General features: G+C 35.9%; 2 protein-coding genes and 1 long non-coding RNA gene across 22 annotated transcripts in view; 2 read left to right on the top strand and 1 right to left on the bottom strand.

Moving 5' to 3' along the window:
• The window catches only part of Unc-115a (actin binding LIM protein Uncoordinated 115a), a 44517-nt gene extending 37378 nt beyond the window's left edge, over positions 1–7139 (top strand). For 7 of the 20 annotated variants that reach the window (XM_076410479.1, XM_076410480.1, XM_076410470.1 and 4 more), the window contains 4 exons: positions 2270–2339; positions 3519–3556; positions 3914–4114; positions 5335–7139. In XM_076410479.1, the coding sequence (XP_076266594.1) occupies positions 2270–2339; positions 3519–3556; positions 3914–4114; positions 5335–5448 (423 nt within the window). In that variant the 3' untranslated portion in view covers positions 5449–7139. Of the gene's footprint in view, positions 1–203; positions 332–2269; positions 2340–3518; positions 3557–3913; positions 4115–5334 lie in introns of all 20 variants that reach the window. The other 13 variants (XM_076410483.1, XM_076410481.1, XM_076410472.1 and 10 more) reach the window with 6 other exon arrangements.
• LOC143200129 (uncharacterized) lies at positions 4423–10741 on the bottom strand. The gene is made up of 3 exons (XR_013006632.1): positions 10605–10741; positions 4661–4798; positions 4423–4601 (listed from the first exon to the last, which is right to left on the bottom strand). It is a non-coding gene; the product is annotated as an uncharacterized LOC143200129 (long non-coding RNA).
• mfrn (mitochondrial iron transporter mitoferrin) lies at positions 9115–25603 on the top strand. Its single transcript, XM_076410489.1, has 8 exons — positions 9115–9429; positions 9911–10130; positions 22216–22272; positions 23245–23420; positions 23476–23690; positions 23746–23966; positions 24364–24494; positions 24935–25603. Exons 1-7 carry the CDS (start codon positions 9313–9315, stop codon positions 24453–24455), a joined length of 1098 nt encoding a protein of 365 aa, XP_076266604.1. The 5' UTR covers positions 9115–9312; the 3' UTR covers positions 24456–24494; positions 24935–25603.
• Positions 25604–25611: the final 8 nt, after the last annotated feature.

Raw genomic sequence — 25611 nt, 5'->3', positions numbered from 1 at the left:
GTTGACGAAACACGGACGGATAGGTACACACATTTAAACAGGATTCCGTTAGGTTTTTGTTTTTTCGAAATAGATGTATGCCGCTTGACTGTACCGTTGACATTATCGCCTGTACGGGCGATCCTGTCTGATCGTTTCACGTATCATCATCTCGGTTAACGCTGGGACATTATTTCTCACATTTTTGTTGTTTTGGTACGCAGTGGTGAGCGCGCTGAGACACGTTCCCAAACCCGGATACGGCTTGGCACCTCGATCTCATACTTTCTCCTCCTCGGCGGGTAGCTATCCCCATATTCCTGTAAGTCTCCTGGGCGGGAATCCCCCAATGGTACGAATCCCGGCTTATCATTAATAGAGTGAACTGACACGAAATATTAGCCGCTTCAACATTTCAAAAGTATCATGCCATTCAGATTCTATTTATTTCGATGTTCTCGGTAATTTATTGAAACTTATATGGGAATAGTTCTAGCTTTACCTGATTTGATACTCTAATACCGGTAACAAAAAGTAGGATCTTAATATTTTAATGATGTTTCCTGAATGGAAATAATACATATGTATTTCATTTCAAAGAAAATCATGAATTGACATAACAAAAATATCATTCGCGTTCTATTTGCTTTGATGCTCTCTGTAATTTATTAAAACGTATATAGGAATCGTTCTAGTTCTACTTGATTTGATACTCTAATGCCGGTAATAAAAAGTAGGATTTTAATATTTTAATGATGTTTCCTGAATGGAAATAATACAAAAAGAACAAATAAAATTCCAGTATAAGATTCATTTCAAAGAAAATCATGAATTGACATAACAAAAATATCATTCGCGTTCTATTTGCTTTGATGCTCTCTGTAATTTATTAAAACGTATATAGGAATCGTTCTAGTTCTACTTGATTTGATACTCTAATGCCGGTAATAAAAAGTAGGATTTTAATATTTTAGTGATGTTTCCTGAATGGAAATAATATATATTTATTTTATGTTTTTATAAAAAACAAATAAAATTCCAATATAAGATTAATTTCGAAGAAAACGATAAATTAACATAACAAACATATAATTCGCGTTCTATTTGTTTCGATGCTCTGTATCGTTTATCAAAGTGCATCTTACCAAGCTATTATCATGACTTATTTTACATAATTAGAAGGTTCCACCGCTATCTGTTTTGATATTTCTATAACGCTAAGATAAACAAAGCAAGCCTGGCGCAGATATTTTCTGATATAGCCATATTTGATGGATGAGAAAACATATTCGTAATTTTGAAGCGGCAATATTTGTTTTGCCTTGATGTAGAGTGAATTGTGGAAAGCACCTTAAAACAAAACTTAATAGATCGAATTACGTACACTTTGGGTATTTAGGATTAGTTCTTGACTTGTTTATAATCGTACTTTTTAACTTGTTCCCCATCAGTAATCCGAATCCCTTTTTCGTAGTTAAGATTCATAAGTTGCCATGAATTTTGACAGTTCGCTGTCACTGTCATCTTATGTCAAACTTTTTCGTCGATTATGTGTTTTTTGTTTCTTTTCCTAATTGATTGTTTGTTTTTTTTTGTTCTTAACCATCACCAATTGACTAACACCCTCTTGCGCACTGTCTAGTATATTTGATGTGTAATTTGAACGAAACCATGGCATGATGTGTCCATAGAGTGTATTAACGGTGAATCGTTTTACGAGTTTTAGATTTTCTTTTGTTTTGTTTCTCTGTCGTTTACTAAAATAAAAAACAAGTCAGATAGCATGCTGTTTATATGTGTGTTTATACAGACAAATATAGAAAAGTTTACTGTTACGTTGTAATTTAGCTCAGGCAATCATATAAGGTACTGTTTGCTTAAGGTGTAGATGAATAAAGAGTAAATATCATTCGTAATTGCTAATATTTAGTTGTGTAGTTTTAATTCTGGATGTGCAATATTTACCTTGAGATTGCTGACGTTAGATGGTGTCGTAACCGGCGATAATTTTAATCTAAAAAATTAGGTTATGTATGTTATTGATTTATATTTATCTCTGTAGAGTTTACCGTTATTTGTTCTATTTCAACGACCTAAATTGAAAAAAATGTATATTTGGTTGCCTGGCTTAGGTTTTTATCTTGTCAAATTCGCGGCTAACGCGTCCGAACAGTAAACTTTCGAATTTCACAGGAATTAAGGGTAGTGGACCGGAACCGGGCAGCGATCCGTTCCGGTCCAGTACCCGGGGAGGATTCTCCATATTGAACGCTAATTATCATCTCCACAGGGCGACTATTCCTTTAGCGGAATGGGTGCCAAAACCCATAGTACAGACTTCAGTTGCGGAAAGTCAGACAGTGAGTATCACCAGCTTTTATTGACGCTTATTATTTTTGATTTACGATTACACGTTTCGTTTTTCTGGGATAGTAGAACGGTGTATTCGTTTGAGATTGCAGCGGGACGATCTAGGGGAGGGTGTGTTTGGATTTATGATAATATATTTTGGTTGAAGTATTATTCGGGGGGAGTAAGTTTAGGAATAAGGTAACAGGCTGTTTAATGAATTAGTTCATACATTTTCGACTGGTTAAGGCGAAGCTACATTTATCGAGAATAGAAGCGATTATATTATCTCCGTCCTTTCCTCTCCCACAATTTATACAGGAAAGTTTTCGTACATCTTCGCCTCACATCACGAATTGAAAAAAGAACAGTCGAACCGTGCATTTGACTGAACATTTCTACTGTTCTTAGTCGCCAGTTTTTTACTATTGACTAGTTTAACTGTTTTGCGACTATCGATTGTTTCGACTATTTTCAGTTGATAGTTCCCAACGCAACATCATCCAATAAATTAAACCAGATGAAATCCACTCAAAATAATAATGGATTAGTATCGTTTCATCTTTTCATAATATTATACAAAAATACTATTCACTGAACTCTTTTAAATGATGGAAGAAGTAATGGGTTAAGAGTGAGCATCAGGGTAGAATAAAAATGTTGAAAGCTTTATCAGTCTCTCTACTCCCGGTAAATGTAGCATGACCCTTGTATTGGAGATGCACTTCATATATTTCCAGATGATCCTGTACATCTGACTTAATACTTGGTTCTTTTGTTAATAAGATATAAGTAGTCTGGATTACAAATACATTTTTACATACCTATTATATACATTACAAAGGCTAATGAGGCAGAACTGAGGGTATTTCAAGTATTTTACTGAGCCAAAAATTTTCTGATATTGGGAAAGACTCTTACCAACAAATATAATTGTTTCGGTAATCTTTAATAAGTTATTCAAGGTGAAATCTTAAGATATATGGAGTCGCGCCGGCCACAATCACGCTTGTTGCTATTGCATGCCCGACGATCCTAAACGAAAATCGAGATAGAAGCATGCAAAGCCGATCAGTAGGATGTTACTGGGTACATAGTTTAATTTCGAACGATTCGGGTGTATTATTACCATTAAACTTTTACGACCGATCATGGTACTATTGACAATAAACTAATTGCTTTTTCTTCAGTTTCAACCGGATCCATCACGGATGTGGAGACACGTATGGTATGTACATACTACCGCTTTTTTCTTTCTTCTTGTGTGTGGTCTATGTGTGCGTATTTTGCCGTTACGTCGTTTCAAGCCTGCACTAATACACTACTAATTTACGTCTCGCACGATTCGAGTCACCACATAAAATCCATCAAGTCGGCTTGATCGCCCATCACGCGTGTGCATCGGATCTGCGGAATATGGCGGATGCGCCAGGCTTAAGTCATCGCGGCCATCCACGATCATATCGAGTGGTAGACGTTGAGAGAGTGGATGAATGCGTATCAAATACATCTCATCGTAGTTGTTTAGTTGGATGTTGAGGGTTATGGACGTAGACCTATACGAATATATGCCTTTTTCGATCAGCATTCCGAAATGGGACCGGTGTCGTACGCGGGACGCTACGCAACCAGGGGATCCGTAGGGTACGGCTCTCAGATGAGGCGCAGCCTCCCCAACATGGCCCACCAGATGCTGATCAGCGAACCGGCCAAGATCTACCCCCACCACCTGCTGATGATCACCAACTACCGTCTGCCCGCCGATGTTGACAGACTTAACTTAGAGGTGAGTAGCGTGGAGTGATAGAGGGGTAGACAACTAAGCAGGGGTCTCTGGAGAAAAGTCTCGCGGCGTCCGATAACTAGATGGTGCTATGATTGCCATCTGAGGAATTCGATTCGTTTGAAGTCAAGGAAATATTTCGTTGTGAAGGCATTTGAATATGGTCCGTTCAACAAAACAGTGAACTCGCGTCATCTGAGTTGATGACGTCAGAACGTCGCAATGTTGCGGCATCAACTCGGAGTTTTAGTACATTTTAGCTTGGATATACAACAAAATTCTAATCTAAATAAAGTAATGAAACAAAAATACTGTTATCAAATATAATATATTTTCACATTATTGTACATCTACTGCATATTATCGAAGGACTTAAAACTACAATTAATTATACAGTTATAACAGTTTGTAGGTTAGGGTTGTGTTTTATTATATTTCCATTGAACTCTTTTCTACACATACAGCGGTATCCCCTGGAGGCCTAGTCCACCTAAGTAACAATTGTATTTCCAAGTAATGTATTTTACTTTAATTTGAGAGCATATTTACCTTTTACGTTTAGTTATTGTTTCCTTGGGTACACTGCACCCAAAGTAGTAAGTTCCTTGTAAAGTCATTTTGATATCAGTGTATTTCTCCTTAATTTGTTCTGTTAATCACTGCATTCCCCTAATGCCTTTGGCATATCTGCAAAACAATTAGTATTCTTACTTCATCAGCTAAAATATTTTCAATAAAACCCTAGAAACTTAATATTTAACACCAATAATGATTGGATTGGCTTTGTAATAAATTTTACTCTTAAGAGGAGGCCTCCATCATCTCCTCCTGTTCGAAGTAACTGATTAGAGACCCAATCTGTTTTGTCTGACTTCGGCATTTTCAACCGGAATAATAATATGCAGCGATTTGAAAATTATTAAAACAAGTAAAGCGTTTGCCTGCCCATCACACAGCATTGCATCTTTTTTTAACTAGAATAAAATGAGAACGAAAATATTGTCTGATTCTAAAACGAATTTAAACCGAGTTCAGTGTTATTTTGAAAAGACTATAGCACTTCGTGGGTCGAGGATGCGTCATAATGGACCATGAATCGAACAAACCTATAAAACTACAAAATGCGATCGCGGCGCCATCTGGACAGTGGACGCCGCGAAACAATTCTCCGGAGCTGCCCACGCAGTTAAATCTCACGTCTCACGTGTCGGTTCTTCCCGCAGCGTCATCTGTCAGAACAGGAGTTCGAGAACATCTTCCAGCTGTCGAGGTCGGAGTTCTACCGCCTGCCGCAGTGGCGCAGGAACGAGCTGAAGCGCAGGGCTCGCTTGTTCTGAGCCGCCGTGTCCCCCCGCCTCGTCGAGCCGGAACCGGATCCCCGGTCCGCATCACCAGCAACTGCTTCAGTCTTATTCACACTATGCTACGTATACATGACCTGTCAACCACGAGGACCTCCGGACCGGTCCTCCTCCACCATTGGATTATAATGAAGGAACGATGGAAACACAGAGAGAGAGAGAAAGATATTTTTAGGGCCGCTTTTACAATACTAGACTAAATAATAATCGCATTTTTATGGAAAATTGATATATATTACAAGTTGGATGATATTTTTATTATTTCTTAGGTACGGGTGTGCTCTCGAGCACAGAGAACATTCCCCTAATGAAGATCAACCAATTTAATTAACGTACCTATTGTATATTGTATTAAGAGTACTTGCTGGACGTCTGCTTTCCACAAAACCGTATCGATCTCGTTCCTGGCACTCCACGTTTTGTTTCTTTCGTTTGTCGATGATACTAGCTGAAATGTTTGCCATAACTCTTAGATAAACGTACGGTTTTGTGGGAAGGTCCCATCCCTTGGCCGCTGGATTGCCGTAACTGCCGAACATGAACCACTTTCGTGAAATTTAGGCAAACGATGAACGGAAATGATTACTATAGATATTTTTTTAGACTGTAAGTGTATGCTAGAATATAAGATGGAGAAAACCTAATATATAGATTCTTTTTTGTTAATTTCGTTGTAGCATATAGAGGAAAAGCTTTCTAGAGTGCTTGGTATCGACTAGTCTTTTTCAACGTTGGCATTGTCGAAGCCAAACCGGTCACCGTCATCTTCGCTCTTGGGTAGCTCACTGATACGGGGTAGCTCTTCATTGGTAGCTCCTACAAGGTGACCTTTGGCTTCGTGGCAAATAATAAAATAAAGGCTTATATTTTTATATGATTTTTATATTCATATTCAGAGGGGTCTTTTTTCATCAAGTTGATGTTTTGAACCCAAACAATTCACACCCTGATTCTTGGATGATAACGAACCCACTCTAAGCTGTTCTGGAGAGCCTCTCATTGATCCGAATCCTCAAAGTGATGACGTTTTTGCATTTATTCAATAATTTCTATCGGATGAAGGCTTCTATTTTTATATTCAGAGTGGACATCTTTTTTTTCGAACTATACTTATTTATTTGTCGTGCTCGCTGCAAAGAAATGTTTCATTTTCTCTACACGGTGATGTATTTGCATTTATTCAACAGGTAAGGTTTGGCTTCGAATCAAATAATAAACGATCGGACAAAAGCTTCTATTTTTATATGTTTGTTCTTTTGTTACTCAGAGTGGACACCAATTTTTTCCCGTGGATTTTTTTTTGTCAATACTTCCCGAGGGTGTTGAGGAAGGCGTCATGCCGCCCAATCCCCATTGGGGAAGGCATTATTGTTATTATCGAGAATGGAAAAACAGTAAAACTATATTTATTTATTTTGTTGTACCTATTATTATACGTTGTAAAAATTGTTTTATTTTTCGTTTATGATTTATTATTTTCCCAGATTGTAGGTATTGTATCTATATTTCATTATTCGATTATATATTTTTTTGTTTTGGAGATATGTTGATATTTATTTGTAATAAACATTTTTAATCTGATAAGTTTCTAGGTACTATTTACGCTTTAGATTTTACATATTTGTTAAGCATGTTTGACCAGACAAATACAAATGTAAAACTAAAAACATTGTTTCATTTCTCTATAAAATTGGTAAAGTCACTAAAACATTTTCATTTCTCTATTACTCAACAGTTGTTGTGAGACAGAGTTACAATAAAGTGTAACTAGTATAAATTACGCACAGTTTCTCATAAAAGTGCCTTGCCCTTGAAAACAAAAGCGGGTTGTATTGAAAACAAATGAATGTTGTATCGAATCACATTGCGTGGCATTAAGTATTTGTGCTTCTGTTCTTTTGTGCTGTTTAAAGGCCTACTTGAAACATAATAAATTTTATGACTTATCCGTCACCACACTTTCCAAACTACCTGGTGTTTATTGACTTTAATAAGAAGACTTTACAGACTACTTAACCCACACGATTTTCTCCTCATTATTACAGGTAGATAGGATTACTCATCACACGTTGACATCTAGCCAAAGTACGACCTTGAACCCTTCATCGTTGATATTATTTAATCGACGGAATCACAGCCATCATAATTTTCGTTTCTACGGAAGCAACGCCCATTGAGAAAGACGTCCGACCTCCCGTCCTTTTCTACCATACGAACTTTTGATCTTTCTTGTTACTATTCCGTTATCAAGTTACAACAGACTTTATTACATTATTGATTTATCTATAAATAACGTTAAATGAACAGGAAAAAAATTAAACAAAAAAGAAGACTATTAAATAACACAAAATATTTATAATTTTTCATTTGTTTTTGTCGTTATATAACCTAACTTTTATCTTCTCGATTTTTTAGTTTTAAACGGGAATGGCAATAAGGTGGCTGTGATAATTGAAAAAGAAATGTTAACATCCTCTACGAACTGGCGGCCATTTTAAACCGTAGAATATCGATGACGCAACATCGCAAGGCGTCTTACAAATAACCGAAGTATAAAGCATCTGCAAATATTTGTTTTAGCAATGATTATTGCAATAAAAATCCGTATACAACAAAAAATAAATGAAAATTTAAGGGGGGTTATGCACGAGGATTACTGGTTGCATAACAATCGCACCCAGAATATTATTTTTGTTTTCTGCTGAAAAAGTATTGCGTTGTATAACAAGCTGGTACCGTACCAAAAATGACCCGAAAAATACTGAGTTTACCAAGGATGATCGACGTACGAAGAAATAAATTATTTAATTATCAGAAGAAACTTGGTTTTCGGTGTTACATTTGTCATATCGACGTAATTGTCAAAAGAAAAATACGATGACGTTGCAAAGTCATACTTGATACTTATTATGTCATCAATATCCTCTTATTTTTTGAATTACTGTATCTTCTGAATCTGTTCTATGGTATTATTTTTGAATTGGTATTCCTCAATTAGTCATCTAGCTTAATTTTACTAAAAATCTATTCATTGTCACACCGGAAATAATTGGAATTATTTGTACCTTAAGCGAAAAATGTCTTTTGTTTTTATTTATAAATCGCAATCCGTTCTCTAAAAATGATTTGATGTAATGTCACCAAAATTAACAAACATAGTGATCGTTATATAAAGAATAAAAATAATAAAAATCAGTTACAGAATTAATAGGATTTGGTATATATGCATTAACAAATATTTTAACTTTCGCCGAGGTTACGCAATTCTGCATAATATTTTTGGTCAACTCTATTTTTATATTGCTGGCGGACGTTATGTTTGAGACACTCTATAGCTGGCACCTCGTGTTTGCGCGCGTCATATGGGTAGAACTGAGAGGAATAAACGCTGTCACGTTGCCAAATTGCCGCGAATTTGCCGGTCTCTGGTATGTGGAACCTCGAAAAGTGACGGAAAGCCATTTTTTTCAGATAAATTCTCACTAAAGCCCTTCGCGAAATCGATTTTTAATTCGTGTTTTCGAAAACTGTCGCGAATGTGTCTTTTTTTGTGTTGTAATGTCGAATTTTCGTCTCGGGTCGTTGACGTTTCTGGCAACCGCGTAGTCACATTGACAAATAAATGAGGGAACTGGATGAATCCGCCAGTTTCTTTTTCGCGGATGTGGTGTGTGTTGGGCGAGGGTTAGCCATCGAGAGGACAAAATTTTTCGTGAAAGACTACAAATCGGAGAAACAGCCACTGACAGCGAGCGAAAGGGACAGATAGGGAGGGTTGGCAGCCGAACGAGTATCGCTCGACCAGCATATATAGCAATTAGTAACGATTAGATCCGAAAAATGAACGCCGACGATTATGAAACTCTCCCGACAGACAATGTTGGTACCCATATGATTGCGGGTGCCATCGCTGGTGTTATGGAGCACTGCGTGATGTACCCGTTGGACTCCGTTAAAGTAAGTGTTCGGTAAAAGGGATCCCGTCAAATGTCCGTGCAAAAGTCGTCTCCAATATGTTCGAATTTGAACATATGAAAATGTCATCCGTAGTTTGAGGTTAGGCGATGGACAAACGATATTTCGACTATTATTCGGATATTTTGGGATGATTTCGTCTAATTTAAGAACATTCTCGTTTTGGACGAGCCGACGTCTCTATCTTTCAGCCTCAGAATAACGCCTTTTTATTATATCTGCGAGAATACTATGTTCAAGGCTGTTTAGTTATATTCAGTCAAAATTCACTTACTTCTCGCATTTAAGAAATAAAACTAGTTAATATATCGAGTAATACGTTGAGAACTTACCGTATTTAGCTCGATATACATTCGGATAATGTTTTCTTAAAATAATTTTTGTTTATGTTTTAAGGTTAGGCCACAGGAATTTTGAACCATCTAAATAATACTATGTTTTATGAATGCGTCTTGTATTTTAGACTCGAATGCAGTCACTGATTACGCCAGGGTCCGATGGTATAGGACAGACGTTCTTCAAAATGGTCAGACAAGAAGGTATTCTGAGACCCATCAGGGGTATGGGCGCTATGATCATGGGGGCTGGACCTGCACATGCCGTATATTTCAGTTCATACGAATTCCTCAAGGAAACCTTCAAAGATCTCGTGCCCAGCTCTAGATACCACACTTTATGCTATGGTAAGTCAAATAGTGAACGTTCAATTGTGTTACATTGTCGTTATCAATTAAGGAGAATATTTACATCATTTGTGGAAAACTTTTGACACAACAAACAGTCAATATTTGATTTAGTTAAATAGATTTAGTACTATATTTAATATTGTGGCCGTGTTTATCATAAAGACCAACTGTTGTGCATAGTCTTGGAGGTATCTAAAATTAAAGTTTCAAGGCCGTTACGTGTTATTTTATTGTCATTATTAAGGCTTATTTAGTATGTGAACTATTTAAGTAGTAGTAAACATAATGGAAACATTTTATTACCTTATACGACTCATAAGAATTTTCTTTGACATTATGCATTAAAAAAATATAATATTCTATTTATAAATACCTATTTGCTTGACACTCCAGTAAATGGGAAACAATGTTGTTGTTAATTTGTACAAATAAAGGACAACGTAACACAATATATTTAACGGAAGCACGTACCTGATAAGAACTGTTGTTTTTTCGAATAATTGTAATAGTTAATTTAACATTAAAGTACGAGATATTCGCATCTCCTTGTTACATCATAACCTCACAATCTTGACACATATAAACAACCAGGCCTAACCTTCAATACCGATTTATTTTTAGCTTTTTTATTTTCGTTATGGGTACTATCTTTCCCCGCATTTAACGAAATACGGACTACAATAGCAAGGTGACATTATATTGTAACATATTTCAATAAAGTCCCGAACCCAAAAGGTGTATTTATCGTTTTATTTTCACTTGATTGTTGTCATAAATGAAGATGACATTTTTACGATGAAATGGATTGAGATCGCGGTGACATTGATTAGATTTATTGGGCTCATGGAAGATGCGATATTGTTTAATAATAGACTTTTTGTCTGTGAATTGATTTTATTGAGTTTTTTTTTTCGTTGTTATTCATAATGCGGCCTGATAAGGATTGTATGCGGCGCAATTACTCAACAGGAATTATAATGTGTTTTTTTTTCAATTATATTAAGTGTCTTTAAAACAAACAAGCCGATTCTGGGAAATGACAGCCGGTTATTTGTTTTATGCAAGTGGAAAACCGCTATTTCGTTTAATGAATATGAGCGTGGCTTTCGGGAATTTTTAATTGACTATCTGCGGAAATAGATCGCGAATGTTGTCCGTAGCCTAAACACACTGGAATGTTTTTTTCCTCGGATTTTGTTTTCGCTTTTGGGCAGTCGACTGCTATTCCTATTAAGACCAACGGACTTGATATTACTATTTCAAGGCCGCCGCGCTGTTTAATAACAAATAACAGCGGATGCCTCGAATAACATCAAATCGAAGATGTTCTGATTTGGTACGAATCGGAAATGAAGGAATTTTTAGAGGCAGAGTTAGCTCGCGGGTCGAGTATTTTGCTGTGTTTGACACTTGAACGATAACTAGATGCCTAGAGTGTTGATAATCAGTTCTAGGAAAATCCATCCGATATTGTATGCATTTTTTTTGTTATCGTAGTGATGGGAGCCCTTGACGTTTCTTTATATTCGGCAACTGTGCATGGTAAAACGGAAAATCCGGAAGGCCTGGGTGTTGTCGATTCGAACGCCGGTTGGCTTATCCGGTCGGCAGATGGCGGAGGTAGCGGCGCAACGTTGTCGAGCGTGCGCTGTGTTGCCGCTTTGTGGCTGATGGTATCGCGGCCATATTAGATGTTTTAATCGTCGTATGATACTGCCCAACAACAAAAAGTCAGATGTTTTCTGGACTTCATGAATCGGTCATTACTTATTTTGGAATAATATTAAAAAGAATGTGATAGAGAAAAAAAAATAGCTCTATTAAGTATGTAATATATACGATTTAATGAAAATGGTATATATTTAGTCCACGTGCTAATAATATTTTAAATTGCCATAGGCTTATTGAGTTCATCTCGCACTCTGTCTTAATTTCCAGTCTTTATAGGAGGGCTCGAGCAACATACATCATCTATATGGTTTTTTATTGATGGTTTTTCGTCTTTCAACCGTTCTTGTGATATAGCTGAACACGAATTGCAACATTTGTATGGAAACCATATCAAAATATCACTGATATCTTAAAAACTAGAGTTAATAGGCGCCTTTTCAGGTTTTTAAAGTCAACAGATTGTTGGGCAGTGTAATAACGACCCACGTTCACGTCATCTCATGTCATTTTAACATCATCCTCGTTCTTTGGAAACTGTTCACACATTATTAAATAAATATTTGCCGGTTTGCGTATTGTATCATGATATTAAGCGATCGCGTTATTTTTTGTATCATTAAAAGGCTTGATTTATTGATTTCTGTGGGATTTTTAACAGTTTCAACGCACAATTTTAAATCCTATGGTTCCACCAGATATGAGACAACGCCTACCAGGCCTTTTAATATTAATTGCATTTTTTAAATCAACTGATATAGGGATTTAGAATGACGGCTGTGGTTTTTTTATGAAAATCCTTATCAAGTTTGTCATTGTTATCTAGGCCGTTTTCCCCGAAGCGTTTTGACGTTTATCTCGCGTATTTACGACTTGCTGTTTGTTACTGTTGGAGATTCCCTGTTTTAATACCTCGATAATATTATCTTCTAACTCCTTTAAACCGTTTTTATTTGGTTTTGACTTTGTTATTCATCATTCATCGTGATATCGACATGAAGTCTTTCAAATATCCTAATAAACTCCTCAATGGAGTTTGGTTTGGTTTTTTAACGAGTAAAACCAGCACTGTTTGGAGTGTTTTCATTTCGTTTTCCATGTCATTGTGATCAATTGCATCGGTTTTATGTAATTGATCGATGTCTTGAGCTTCGTGGAGTAGACTTTACTGCAATAACAAAGGGAAATATCTAGAGGAGGTTGACAAGTTTTTTATATGGAATAAGTTTAGTGAAATTCTCAATTTGTTTGTCATAAAGGACTACTGAACGACCTTCGTATCATATATTGTGCTATTCTGGGCTCATCAGTTTGATTTTCCAAATATTTACTTTTATCTGAAAAAAGCCATACTCAGGCTTATCGAACTTAATGACGTCGCTGTACTCACTTTTTACATAATCGATCTTAAAGGCGATAAAAAATCAACGTTCGAGATGCTTGTGAGCCATAATCAGGCATGTAGCGTGATAAATCGGTTATCTGGGCTGACTGAATGGCGAACCTCTAGATTAGGATGACGTTGTTTTGTTTTGGGCGATGTTTTTCAATGCGGTTGATTGTTAACTTTGTTGTTTTTGCTCGCGTGACGGCCAATATCGATAACCACTGGTTGTTCGCGTTTGATACACGCTTGGAACTGTCCAAAATCTAAACAATGGCGGCTACAAAGTCTGCATGGTTCCAAGAAGGCTGATGATTGTTTTATGAAATGAAATTATTTTCAAAGTTTTGTTATTTTCACGGGACAACGTCTGAATGATCCAATGAATGTTTCTTGGTTTTTTTCAGTAATTCCCAATAAATTACGTATAAGAGTTGCTATTCATAGATTGAACCTTGTCTAAACTAACTTGTACCTTGTACTTTATAACCACGACCTTCTTCAGAACGTTTTATCATTTGAGCATAACTCGTGTTTACTATTTATTTTCTCTCTTCTTTGCGTAAATTAATGCAGAGTTTGTCTTTGTCATTTAAATGAATAATAAAAATATATACAATTAAAGATGTTAATTAAATCGATACCTAATGGTGGAAACAATTATGAATTGCATGGAAAGGATTTACGAAATCGTCTGTCTGGTTTTGGATGATACGAATTCCGTCATCGACTATAAGAATTCTACTGTTCTTGATTCTTGACTTCCATTCTTGACACTATTTCTTTCTTTTTAATTCTGATTAAATCTTGCCTCTCTAGACTGTTTCTTAATTAATGTTTTTTGAAAAAAATGTTACGAAGATTGGTTCAAGCGTATGTAAAAGTGTATTAAACATCATGGACGGTACTTCCAAAAACAATAGGGCCTTTTTCGTTCATAAATTGCCATATTTTCATTAGTGGCCTTAAAATATAAACAGTACCCTTCATATTGGCAGGTATTGATTTTGCTTTTCTCAATTTTCAACGTTGCAAGTCACTGGGACGGTCATTCGGTGGAGGTTTCACTCACAAATCTCATTCATGAGGCTTGAGGAGATCGATTGCCTATATCAACGGCTGGAGATTGAAGAAAATTTGAGATTATTTAAAAATATGTGGAAAAAGACAGTCTTAAATGCATTCGGTAAAAAAATTATAACGAGTTTTTGTTCGTTTCTTCACATCTCCATAGATACCAGTTCTGCATTTCATTTTCGTCTGTCCGCCGTTGATTTTTATGTTGAGGTTGACCTTTGTGGTCAAAATCGAGGGTGACAATGAATACGGCGAGATAAAATCGCTTTCTATTCTTTCAGCAACGCGGCAACGACTGCTGTATTATCGTTCTATTAAAATAAAATGCCACGAAAAGATAATTAACGAAAATAATTAACGGTATCTTTATTTAGTAAAAAATGCAGTTATTAATTTGTGTAGTTAAGGCATAACGACGCTCTTGTCAGTTTAGCTATCGTTTGTTTAATATAATAGAATAGCGACCCGCCCCGGCTTCGCACGGGTGCAATGCTGATACTAAATTAAATACACTACAGAAAAAATATGAACGTTGTATATAAAAACATAGCGGCCCGCTCCGACTTTGCACGGGCATAAAATATATATGCCTATGTCACTCAATGAAAACATGATTAAAATCGATCCAGTATTTTTGGTTCATTCATTACTGCCCTTGGCCTGCACGCGTTAAATTTGGAGTAAAACAATTCCTCTTCCCCTATACTTACTATGAAGATTTCCTGCTAACTTTGGAATATCTAAATTCATACAATTTTTATTACATTACACATTTTTAAACGCAAATTTTAAATTTGTAATATCTCCGAAAATATTTGTTTAATTTACATGCTGTAAGGAACCATATTGATCTATATTAATTGCACACTGTATTTAAGGTACTTAATTCGATAAGGATTAATGCCGTATTGCTTAAAATAGCTTCGTAAATAAGCCATTTTCTCACGTAAAAAGTAAACAATAAAAATGGTTAATGTGGGTTATCCCTAAAAGATAAACATATACCATCGCGGACTTTTTTGTAGACCTTTTTATGGTGTACAATACTGTAATACATTAATTTGATCTAACTCGTAGGGTTAGACAGCGTTTTTGCTAATTGCTAAATAAGCCTAAAAAAATAGGTTAATTTACGACATCACGTTAGAAACCTCTAAAATTAGCAATGTTGCCTTAGTATATTATGCATGTATTATACATATAAACCTTCCTCTTGAATCACTCTATCTATTGATAAAAACCGCATCAAAATCCGTTGCGTAGTTTTAAAGATTTAAGCGCACATAGGGATATAGGGACAGAAAAGGCGACTTTGTTTTATACTATGTAGTGATGTGCTATCTGTATATCTATAGTTTTTGCAGCGCGTGTTATTGTCATGTCATATCATGGCCAATATAGTATGCAGCTATAATTGGTCGTTTTTTTATATGATATGATAAGGACTAGTGTTACTCCAACGATGCACAAACAATAGCAATAAGCATATCCAGTCAATCCCTAATTTCCCAGAGGTTAACAAGAACCTAACTCCTTACGTTTCCAAAGTTCTTTTGTCGTTACGAAACACTTATCTATATGACAATAGCCTCCTTAGGTTTCCTATTTATGTACGAAACATTTATTTCCGTAGCGACTTTGAGGCATGTCGAATTTTACCTCTTAGAATAGCGGCCTACAAAATACCCAGAAAATATTATCCCCGATGTTGAACACGTGCGGGGTTCCAGCACCGACGTTCAGCAAACGATAACGAAGATCGGACAACCCCGAGACTTTGATCTGGGATATTATTGAAGGGTACTTTAGACCATTCGGTAACTGGCTTCGTTTAATTCAGACGTGCCACCATCGACTGCCCAAGAATCTCTTCAGGTAACACCGCGCTACCATTCCTTTTTATTTATTATATTTTCTGTATTTCCATAATGTCAATAAATATCGGTCACATAACTGTTTCATTTCCTTTTACGTCCATTCACCGAGCCCTAGATATTTACCCTTAAAGCTCTTTAATGAACTAAATAGTGAGTTAATTAATAGGTCGCTATTCTAATCGTCTGCAAGACTCCCAATTTCTTTTTCACTGTGACATTTCGATGAAAACGAAGCGTTTAAGATGAAACGCCAGAGGGTACCACAAGTGAGAATATTTATAGGAAAAAATTTAAAAAAATATTGTAATTAAATACCATTAACATTTGAGTACTAAATTGAAATGAAAATGGAAAATGTTCTATTTCTACAACAACATTTAATTGGAAAATTAACTATAATATTTCCTTTTGAAATTTAACAATAATAAACAACACACACACACAACTGTTATTACTAATGTTGCCGAGTCAACTGTGACTTTTTCATTAATGTTTTAAAGAATTTTTCACACATTTGACAACATGGTCGACCAGTACCAATACCAATCGAATTTTATGGACTGATTCTGTCACATGTTCCCACGCATCAGACAGTATTCTGTTTCTTTTTAACTGGGGCAAAACACAACAAACTGCATTTGGTAGTATACTCGTTTCATTGGAACGGCTATATACTTAGTTCTTGCTCTTTTTGATGTTGTACTGCCTGGTTCCTGCATGCTTGAAGTTGAAGGCGCAGATACGTCTGCTTCAAAAGATTCTGTGTAGGAACACATGTCATAAATTTCGGTCTTCAAACCTCTCAATTTACTTGTGTAACAAGTGTAACGAAAGACTTACTATTTAGATTCTAATTGAAGATAGCATCTTGATTAAGAAATCTAAACCTTCCTGTATTTATGTAGGAGCTCATAAGAGATCCCTTTGAGTTTATCACTGTTTACTTTCAAAACTAGCGTTGGGAACTATCGACTGAAAACAGTCGAAACAGTCGATAGTCAAAAAAATAGCGACTGAAAATAGTAATTACTATTTTCAGTCAAATGCACGGTTCGACTGTTTTTTTCCATTAGTGATGTCTGACGAAGATGTACGAATTTTTGTCTGTATAAAATGTGAGATAGAAAAGGACGGAGATAAATGCTTGGAGCAGTTAATTTTAAATGTCTTAATATGCTCTAATGGTAGTATAAGCGAGACAAAGATGTATATATATTCATTCACTTGATAACATTAAAAAAAAAGGAAAAAAAAAATACTAATTGCTGTTATCATGTAATAGATAATATGATTTTAAAGGAAGTAGGATTACTTTTATACTGAATGTTCTGTGGATGTGTAAAAAGGAATGGAATAATAACACCAAAAATGTTTTATCGTGTTTTAATATATTAATTGCTATTTTTAAATAACATAGCATAATAAATATAAATAGTACAATACAACTTATAAAACCTAAAAACTAAAGATTTTCAATAACCATAATTACTAAATAAAATGTAAACCTATACCTAATCATTGAAAAATCTAAACCATGACGAACGTAAAAATGATCGTACAATAACTACCAAGCCCTTTTTCAATAAAAGTTTTATTTATTTTTGAACGGAAATATTTTTAAATTACTGTGAATATTATCAGGTTCAACTTTTCCCCCGTGAGCCTATTTCTTCGATCGTTAATTATTTGCCCATATTTTGAAAAAACTCGGTGTTTTAATATATTAATTGTGCTATTTTTAAATAACATCACTACATAGTATAAAACAAAGTCGCCTTTTCTGTCCCTATATCCCTATGTGCGCTTAAATCTTTAAAACTACGCAACGGATTTTGATGCGGTTTTTTTCAATAGATAGAGTGATTCAAGAGGAAGGTTTATATGTATAATACATGCATAATATACTAAGGCAACATTGCTAATTTTAGAGGTTTCTAACGTGATGTCGTAAATTAACCTATTTTTTTAGGCTTATTTAGCAATTAGCAAAAACGCTGCCTAACCCTACGAGTTAGATCAAATTAATGTACTACAGTATTGTACACCATAAAAAGGTCTACAAAAAAGTCCGCGATGGTATATGTTTATCTTTTAGGGATAACCCACATTAACCATTTTTATTGTTTACTTTTTACGTGAGAAAATGGCTTATTTACGAAGCTATTTTAAGCAATACGGCATTAATCCTTATCGAATTAAGTACCTTAAATACAGTGTGCAATTAATATAGATCAATATGGTTCCTTACAGCATGTAAATTAAACAAATATTTTCGGAGATATTACAAATTTAAAATTTGCGTTTAAAAATGTGTAATGTAATAAAAATTGTATGAATTTAGATATTCCAAAGTTAGCAGGAAATCTTCATAGTAAGTATAGGGGAAGAGGAATTGTTTTACTCCAAATTTAACGCGTGCAGGCCAAGGGCAGTAATGAATGAACCAAAAATACTGGATCGATTTTAATCATGTTTTCATTGAGTGACATAGGCATATATATTTTATGCCCGTGCAAAGTCGGAGCGGGCCGCTATGTTTTTATATACAACGTTCATATTTTTTCTGTAGTGTATTTAATTTAGTATCAGCATTGCACCCGTGCGAAGCCGGGGCGGGTCGCTAGTAGCATAATAAATATAAATATACAATACAACTTAAATAAAACCTAAAGACTAAAGATTTTCAATAACCATAACTACTAAATAAAATGTAAACCTATACCTAATCATTGAAAAATCTAAACCATAAAGTTTTATTCATTTTTGAACGGAAATATTTTTAAATTACTGTGAATATTATCATGTTCAACTTTTCCCCCGTGAGCCTATTTCTTCGATCGTTAATTATTTGCCCATATTTTGAAAAAACTCGTTCCCTGGGGACAGATGTTGCGGATGCCGGATGAACATAACCTAATATATCTTATAAAATGTCAGACCAGACCATGAAACCCCGACTCTGGGGGCTCAAACATAGTTACAATTGCTCTTTCTATGTGGCCGTATTTATCAAACATGCTACTTAAGCATATTAAGGCGAATTTTAAGTAAATTATCAATCCTACAAGTTAACCAGTAAGAAAACCGCAGTATTTTTTTCCTGAATGCTGTATATATTACATGACCAGTACCCTGGCGATTTTTAATGAATTAAACAATGCGTTTGTAGTGGATAGGAGGTTAGTTCACTCCCGATAGTCCAGCGGAGATCGTCTCCATCGACAAACAGCTGATTATATAATTCCGTGAAAGAATACGTTCATGTGACCACCGTCGAAACCTTCATATTTTATTAAGAACGGTCGGAATGGTGGGCGTAGACTGTGTTGTTGTACGGAAAAATGCAGCTACGCGTCTGGCAAACGCCCAGATTTCGGTTTTATTTTCGCGAGGCGTACACAGGGCGACTGGCTGTATTGACACCCAACCCGTTGTCTGTTTCCTGCTCCAGTGCGGTTTAACGAATTCGCATTGGTCCTCACGAGGCTCCCGATTATTGTAAACGATAAGAAATGGTCGTGCCAGTAAGTGAAACAAGAATCTGAATGAATGAATCATCCTCCATGTTGGTTCCGATGAATTACGAGTGTCACGTGTATTGTCGGCGGGATTACCGGTGGTTTTTCCCCTTTTATAAGCTCAAGCGGTTTTCTGTGAATTCACGGAGAATACGAATGCGCTCCCATTATTATTCTTGACCTGTTTATGTTGGTCTGCTTGCTGCTGGTGCGCACGTATCTGTTTACACATATAGGTTTCAATAAATCGTGACCGAAGAAGAAATTACTGCTTATATTCACCGGTTCAATTTCGCATGTCCATCAATTAAAACACAGAAAGGGCTCCGTTAACTTGTTCACCATTATAAACATTGCTTAAACTTATTCAGTCGTAGAGAGCGAGAAGGTAACACTGAAAATTACACATAAAACATAAAACGTGCATTACTTTTTCCTAGACTTATAGGTTGCAAATTAAAAAAAGACAACAAAAATAATAACAGTTGGTGACACAAGAGTTAATGTAACATCTCTTTCTGACCAAGAAATAGAAATAAAAAGTCAAGCGTTCCACATAAACAAAGAATTCACTCATCCACTCCAAAGGATGTAAAAAATATTTTTCAGAATGTCTGTTATTGTTAATCGATTCATTTATATTTCAGCGTAACACATACCTTCAAAGTTTAGATACACAGTAACACTAAACATTTCAGAAACATAAAACCTGCAATACTTTTTCCTAGACTTTTGGCACTGTATATATTGCGTATACTGCATATATTGCATAGAATATCAATAATATCACATGAACTAGGCAGGATATCTAAAAGAAGTTATAGAAGAAAAACAAATAATGAGAGTTGATGCCACAAGAGCTAGTGCAATATTTGAAATGCAGACGGAAAAATAGAAATAAAAAGCCAAGCATTCTACGTAAACAAAGAATTCACTAATCCATTCCAAAGGATCTAAGGAGCTTTTTCAGAATCCTGATTATTGTTAATTTAATCATTCATAATGGACAATATCATAGAGAGGAAAAACCTAATACCGTCACACCAATTTGGGTTTATTAACAAGCATTCAACAATTGACCAGGTCCACAGAATAATAGATGTTATTGAAAAAGTCTACGAAATAAAAAAGTATGCTCAGCGATGTTCTCGCAGCAGATGTAGCACAAGCATTCGATAAGGTTTGGCAAGAAGGCCTTGCTAATAAGCCACAGAAAATGTTACCAAAACAACACGCCGAACTGCTAAAATCATACATTACATCCAGAATGTTTAGAGTTAAACAAGAAGAAGCTTACTCTACAATAAAAGAAGCTAAAGCAGGTGTACCACAAGGAAGTGTACTGAGGCCAATGCTTTATCTATTCTACACTTGTGATGTACCACAAATGGAGAATATTACGTTGGCCACATTTGCTGATAATACTGCGATTTTAGCTGTCGGAGACAATAGTGAAGAAGCCACGCGAAAATTACAACAAGCAAGTGACAAATATATAATTGGACACAAGCTTGGAAAATAAAAATTAACGGATGTAAATCTGTGCATGTGCAGTTCACCTACAATCAGACCGTACAAACACCAATAACATTAAATAATATATCATTCCATATAGCAACAACGCTAAATATCTCGGAATGAATCTTGATGCAAAACATCGCTGGAAAATGGAAATATAGGAAAATGTATTGGCTAATTGGAAGAAAATGACAATTATCAGTACATAATAAATTGCTATTATATAAGCAAATACCGAAACCGATATGGATATAGAGTTCAATTATGGGGATGTTCTGCAAAGAGTAACGTAAATAAAATACAAATTTTTCAGAACAAAATCCAGAGAGGTATTGTGGACGCACCTAAATACTACAGGACTGATTACTTATATCGAGACCTTCAGATAACCACAGTCAGTCAAGAAATCAAGAGAATTGCAAGGGGGCATGAAGAAAGACTCCATTCTCATGAGAATATTGAAGTATTGCAACTTTTGGATACAACCAGAGCAGGACACAAACTCAAAAGAATCAAACCATCTGAACTTGTGTAGTCAGGTGCATATAATAAAAAATACAGTAGTGACATGTATAAACATTATTTCGCCAGATACTGAGATAAGGCCGATGTGTCCTCCTAGTTATATACCTAGATTTAAGTTATCATAAAGATAAATTGTAGGTTAGTTGAAAACGACTAGTAACAATATAATAAATAAAAAAGTGGACTGTGATATAACCTTTCATTACTCGAGATAAAAGAAAACTATATTATATTATACAATGCACTAGAAGTCAATAACTTCGATATAACATAATTTTTTTCATGCCACTTATTTGTTCAGATTTAAAACCCATAATAATCGCATTTATGTATGAACCCGAATGTAAATGAGATGTAATGAATAATGCATTCAGCAATTTGTATTACTAATATGGCTACTACGGTTTTAAAAAGCCATATTGTCTATACGAGGGTTTTCGAGAAACTACACACGGTCCCTACTTAGGGTCGTGTGATTTAACTCCGCATCAAGTGACCGTTGTTTCATGTTTCAGGTGCAGCTGGCTGTCTATCCACGCTATTCCACGACGGAGTCCTGAATCCCGCCGAAGGTATGTATGTAGTATGTGTATATCTTTTTTTTTATTATGGGTACAGCACCGAAATGCAAACCGAAAGGTACCGACCACCGGTCACCTTGAAGGAAACCAGAATTGATTCTACCGGTGATTTTTTTCCGGGTCTATTCTTTCGATACAATGAGAACTCGCGGCAAACCTTGAACTATTTTTTTTCTATCCGAACCTACCTTTAAAAAGCTCCGTAATTAGGCGAAAGAAAGTCCTTGGTCTACTATCGCGATATCGATTTCTTTCTTCTTCTAATGAACGTTGCTTCGGTTAATTTATAAGGTTCCCATTATCATTCCCGATTCGTTGTACCACTGTTTGCGGTCGCTGTTTAGACGACGATAATTCGTTATTTACAACGTCCCAGCTTTTATCAAAGCTGACTTTTAAAACGTTTGTTTACTTTCTATTTTCAGTAGTATTCATTATCATCCCGTATACTACTCGCTCGGTTTACGCGATTTTGTTTATTGGAATCGCAGTAGCGATGAATATTAACTGGTTGTAACGCATACTTTATTTAACCACCTTTAATTATATTTTGCTTAATCAAGGCCTACTTAAAAAATGCCATATTATAGGGGTCAAGCTTCAATTATTGAAAACATAAACATCTAGTTAACCGTGCAAAACAAATGATGCATTTTGGTTTTTTTCCTTTCAGAAAAGTTATGAAAGCGCATGGGTATGGGGAAAGTTGGAATTCATCAAACATTTTGAATATGTTGAATTATAGAGTTACTTAAAATGAAATTAACTTTTTCCTAATAAAAAAGCCGGAAATGTAGGAAATTATATAAAGTAGCTAAAATAAATTTGCTAGGGAAAAGATTAATCGAGAAGAATGGTAAACTCCGAAAATCGTATCAATATTTCTGTTGTTAATATTTCTAGCTTGATCATATTTTTTATTGATTACTTTACATCACCACGGTTAATTTTTTGTTGTTTTAGTGGTGAAACAGAGAATGCAAATGGTCAATTCCCCGTACAAGTCTGTGATGAGCTGCATACTGGATATATACAGGACCGAAGGGCCCAAGGCTTTCTACAGATCGTATACCACGCAGTTAACCATGAACGTACCTTTCCAGAGCATCCACTTTATGGTGTACGAGTTTGCCCAAAAGGTACTACCATCTTTGGGTTTCCCAAGACCGGGATTGTAAAGTTTCTTGATTGTAGGTGACGAACGAAGAACGCAAGTACAATCCCGGCGCTCATATGATCAGCGGTGCGCTGGCTGGAGCTGTGGCTTCCGCCATTACAACTCCACTGGACGTTTGCAAGACTTTACTGAACACACAACAGAACCTCAAAGCTCAAGGTTTGGTGCAAGGCATGAAACTCATATATCGGTTGAGGGGACCATCCGGATACTTTAGAGGCATGCAAGCCAGGCAAGATTAGCTCAGAAACCATCAAGACGTCTTTTTTACGTCGCTATGTTTGCAGGATAATGTTCCAAATGCCTTCCACGGCAATCTGTTGGTCAACATACGAATTCTTCAAATACCTGTTGGGCACCACACAAGAAATTCGAATAATCGGACCTGCAACCACGGTTTTAGCTGACGAGAACGGTCATAAGCCCAGTGAGAAGCAGGAGAGCACCCACGAGAAGAGCTTCAAAACCAGGGAAACCAGTTTGCCAAGAGAGCTTACTTCTTTGTCAGGTTTGTTATTTTTGTTCAATGTTTTTGTTCATCTATGAAGAAAAAAAATCGCCTCCATTAAAACTTGTCGATGGTATTTCAGTAAATATGGTTTTTAAAATGTTTATGTAATGCTCATAATATTAGTTATCAGTAGTGGGTATATAAGTACATGTTTACACAGTCTCGTGTGTATGAACCACGATGCTTGATAGTGCACTTTGTTTAGTTTTTCGATATGGCGCCTGTTTATTCCTAAGATTAAAAAATGAATACATTAGAGGAGTTTTATATTAAAAAATTATATAGGTCAAAGATTGCCTTGGGCGCCTTCGCCATTTTATGAAAACATGACTGGTTCTTTAATGAGGGAATTAGTGTTATTATTTCATCGTGTTGAATGTTTTTTTATTTCCAGGTGCCGGACTATATGGTTCAATATCCTTCAACACAATGCATACCACAGACTATAGACAGAAGGAATCAATCTTGGACATTGTTCATACATAGTCATAAATACTGTTTTTGTTCTAATTAACAGAAAAAACAGTGAGTATTATTTCTTAACGATACAAAACCGATGTGATGTAGGATGAAATCAAAATGAAGTTGTTTTTTTTGATATTGACTTATATATATATATTTGTACATATACTTCGGAAGCAAAGATAAACCCAATGTTTTATTAATTTTTTGTGTTCTTGAAAATTGAGCTTGTTTTAATTTCCATTGCATTTTTTGAGCTTTCGATTATCGATGATGGACGTGTTGACAATACTATTTTTCTTAGAAAAGCTCTTCGGAGCATAGTAGGGAGTGTGTTTATCCTTCTCGGTCATCTACATCACTGTTTATTGTTATATATTGTATAAAATTGATCAAAAAGTCGCGATAGATATATATATGAGTATATTTAGAGTAAACCTTGTCAATTGTATGATGTTCTTCTGCTCGTCTACGGGGTGTCTGACGATTCGTTTTTGTTCTAGCCGTCATAATCAAGGGCTACGTTGGAGAGGACGAATGGGAAGCACTAAAAATGTTGCCGGTTCACCCTGTAGGCGTAGCGGAGGGTCTCTAGCATCCCGATGGGACGCGTTTGCAGTAGCGCGAATCGCTCTGGTCTCGCGGCTTCTCGGATTCCCCACGTCGTTTCACATAACGGCGCAACAGGCCGCGAGACTACCGGCGATTCCCGCTCAGTTATATTATGTATTGTCATCGATCGGTGACGCATTTCAGCTGTGATAAAGTCCTTATCAACTATTTTTTTTTGTATGATATTGACTTCGTTCAGATGGGGGTACTATCATATTCTCGTTTTTTACTGGAAGGGGGGTCACCAAAGTAGGCCGGCGCGGGACCAGCGGGGCGGTACCTCCCGCGCATACTCGTTACGTTATTCCTCGTTGTAAGTTTACGGTTAATCGACTCTCAAAGAGCACAGACTTGCGGGGTACCGGGCCTGCCGCGCCGGCGGGTTGGTCTTCGGATGGTGCACTACCTGATTCTTCATCGTGATAAGGGTTCTTGTCACTAGAAATACCCATTCATATATTACTTTTAGTGTCATATTGTATAGTTTTGTTTTTTTTTAAAGAAAAAAATGAAAAATTTTGTAATAAACGATATTAAATATAGATTATATGTTACACAAAGCGGTGTT

Source organism: Rhynchophorus ferrugineus, unplaced genomic scaffold (assembly GCF_030347505.1).
Source record: "Rhynchophorus ferrugineus isolate W39M unplaced genomic scaffold, kcgeb_rfMv2 rfM7, whole genome shotgun sequence".
Lineage (NCBI taxonomy): Eukaryota > Metazoa > Arthropoda > Insecta > Coleoptera > Curculionidae > Rhynchophorus > Rhynchophorus ferrugineus.
The sequence above is the reverse complement of the archived record's forward strand: the minus strand, read 5'-3'. Positions and strand labels throughout refer to the sequence as shown.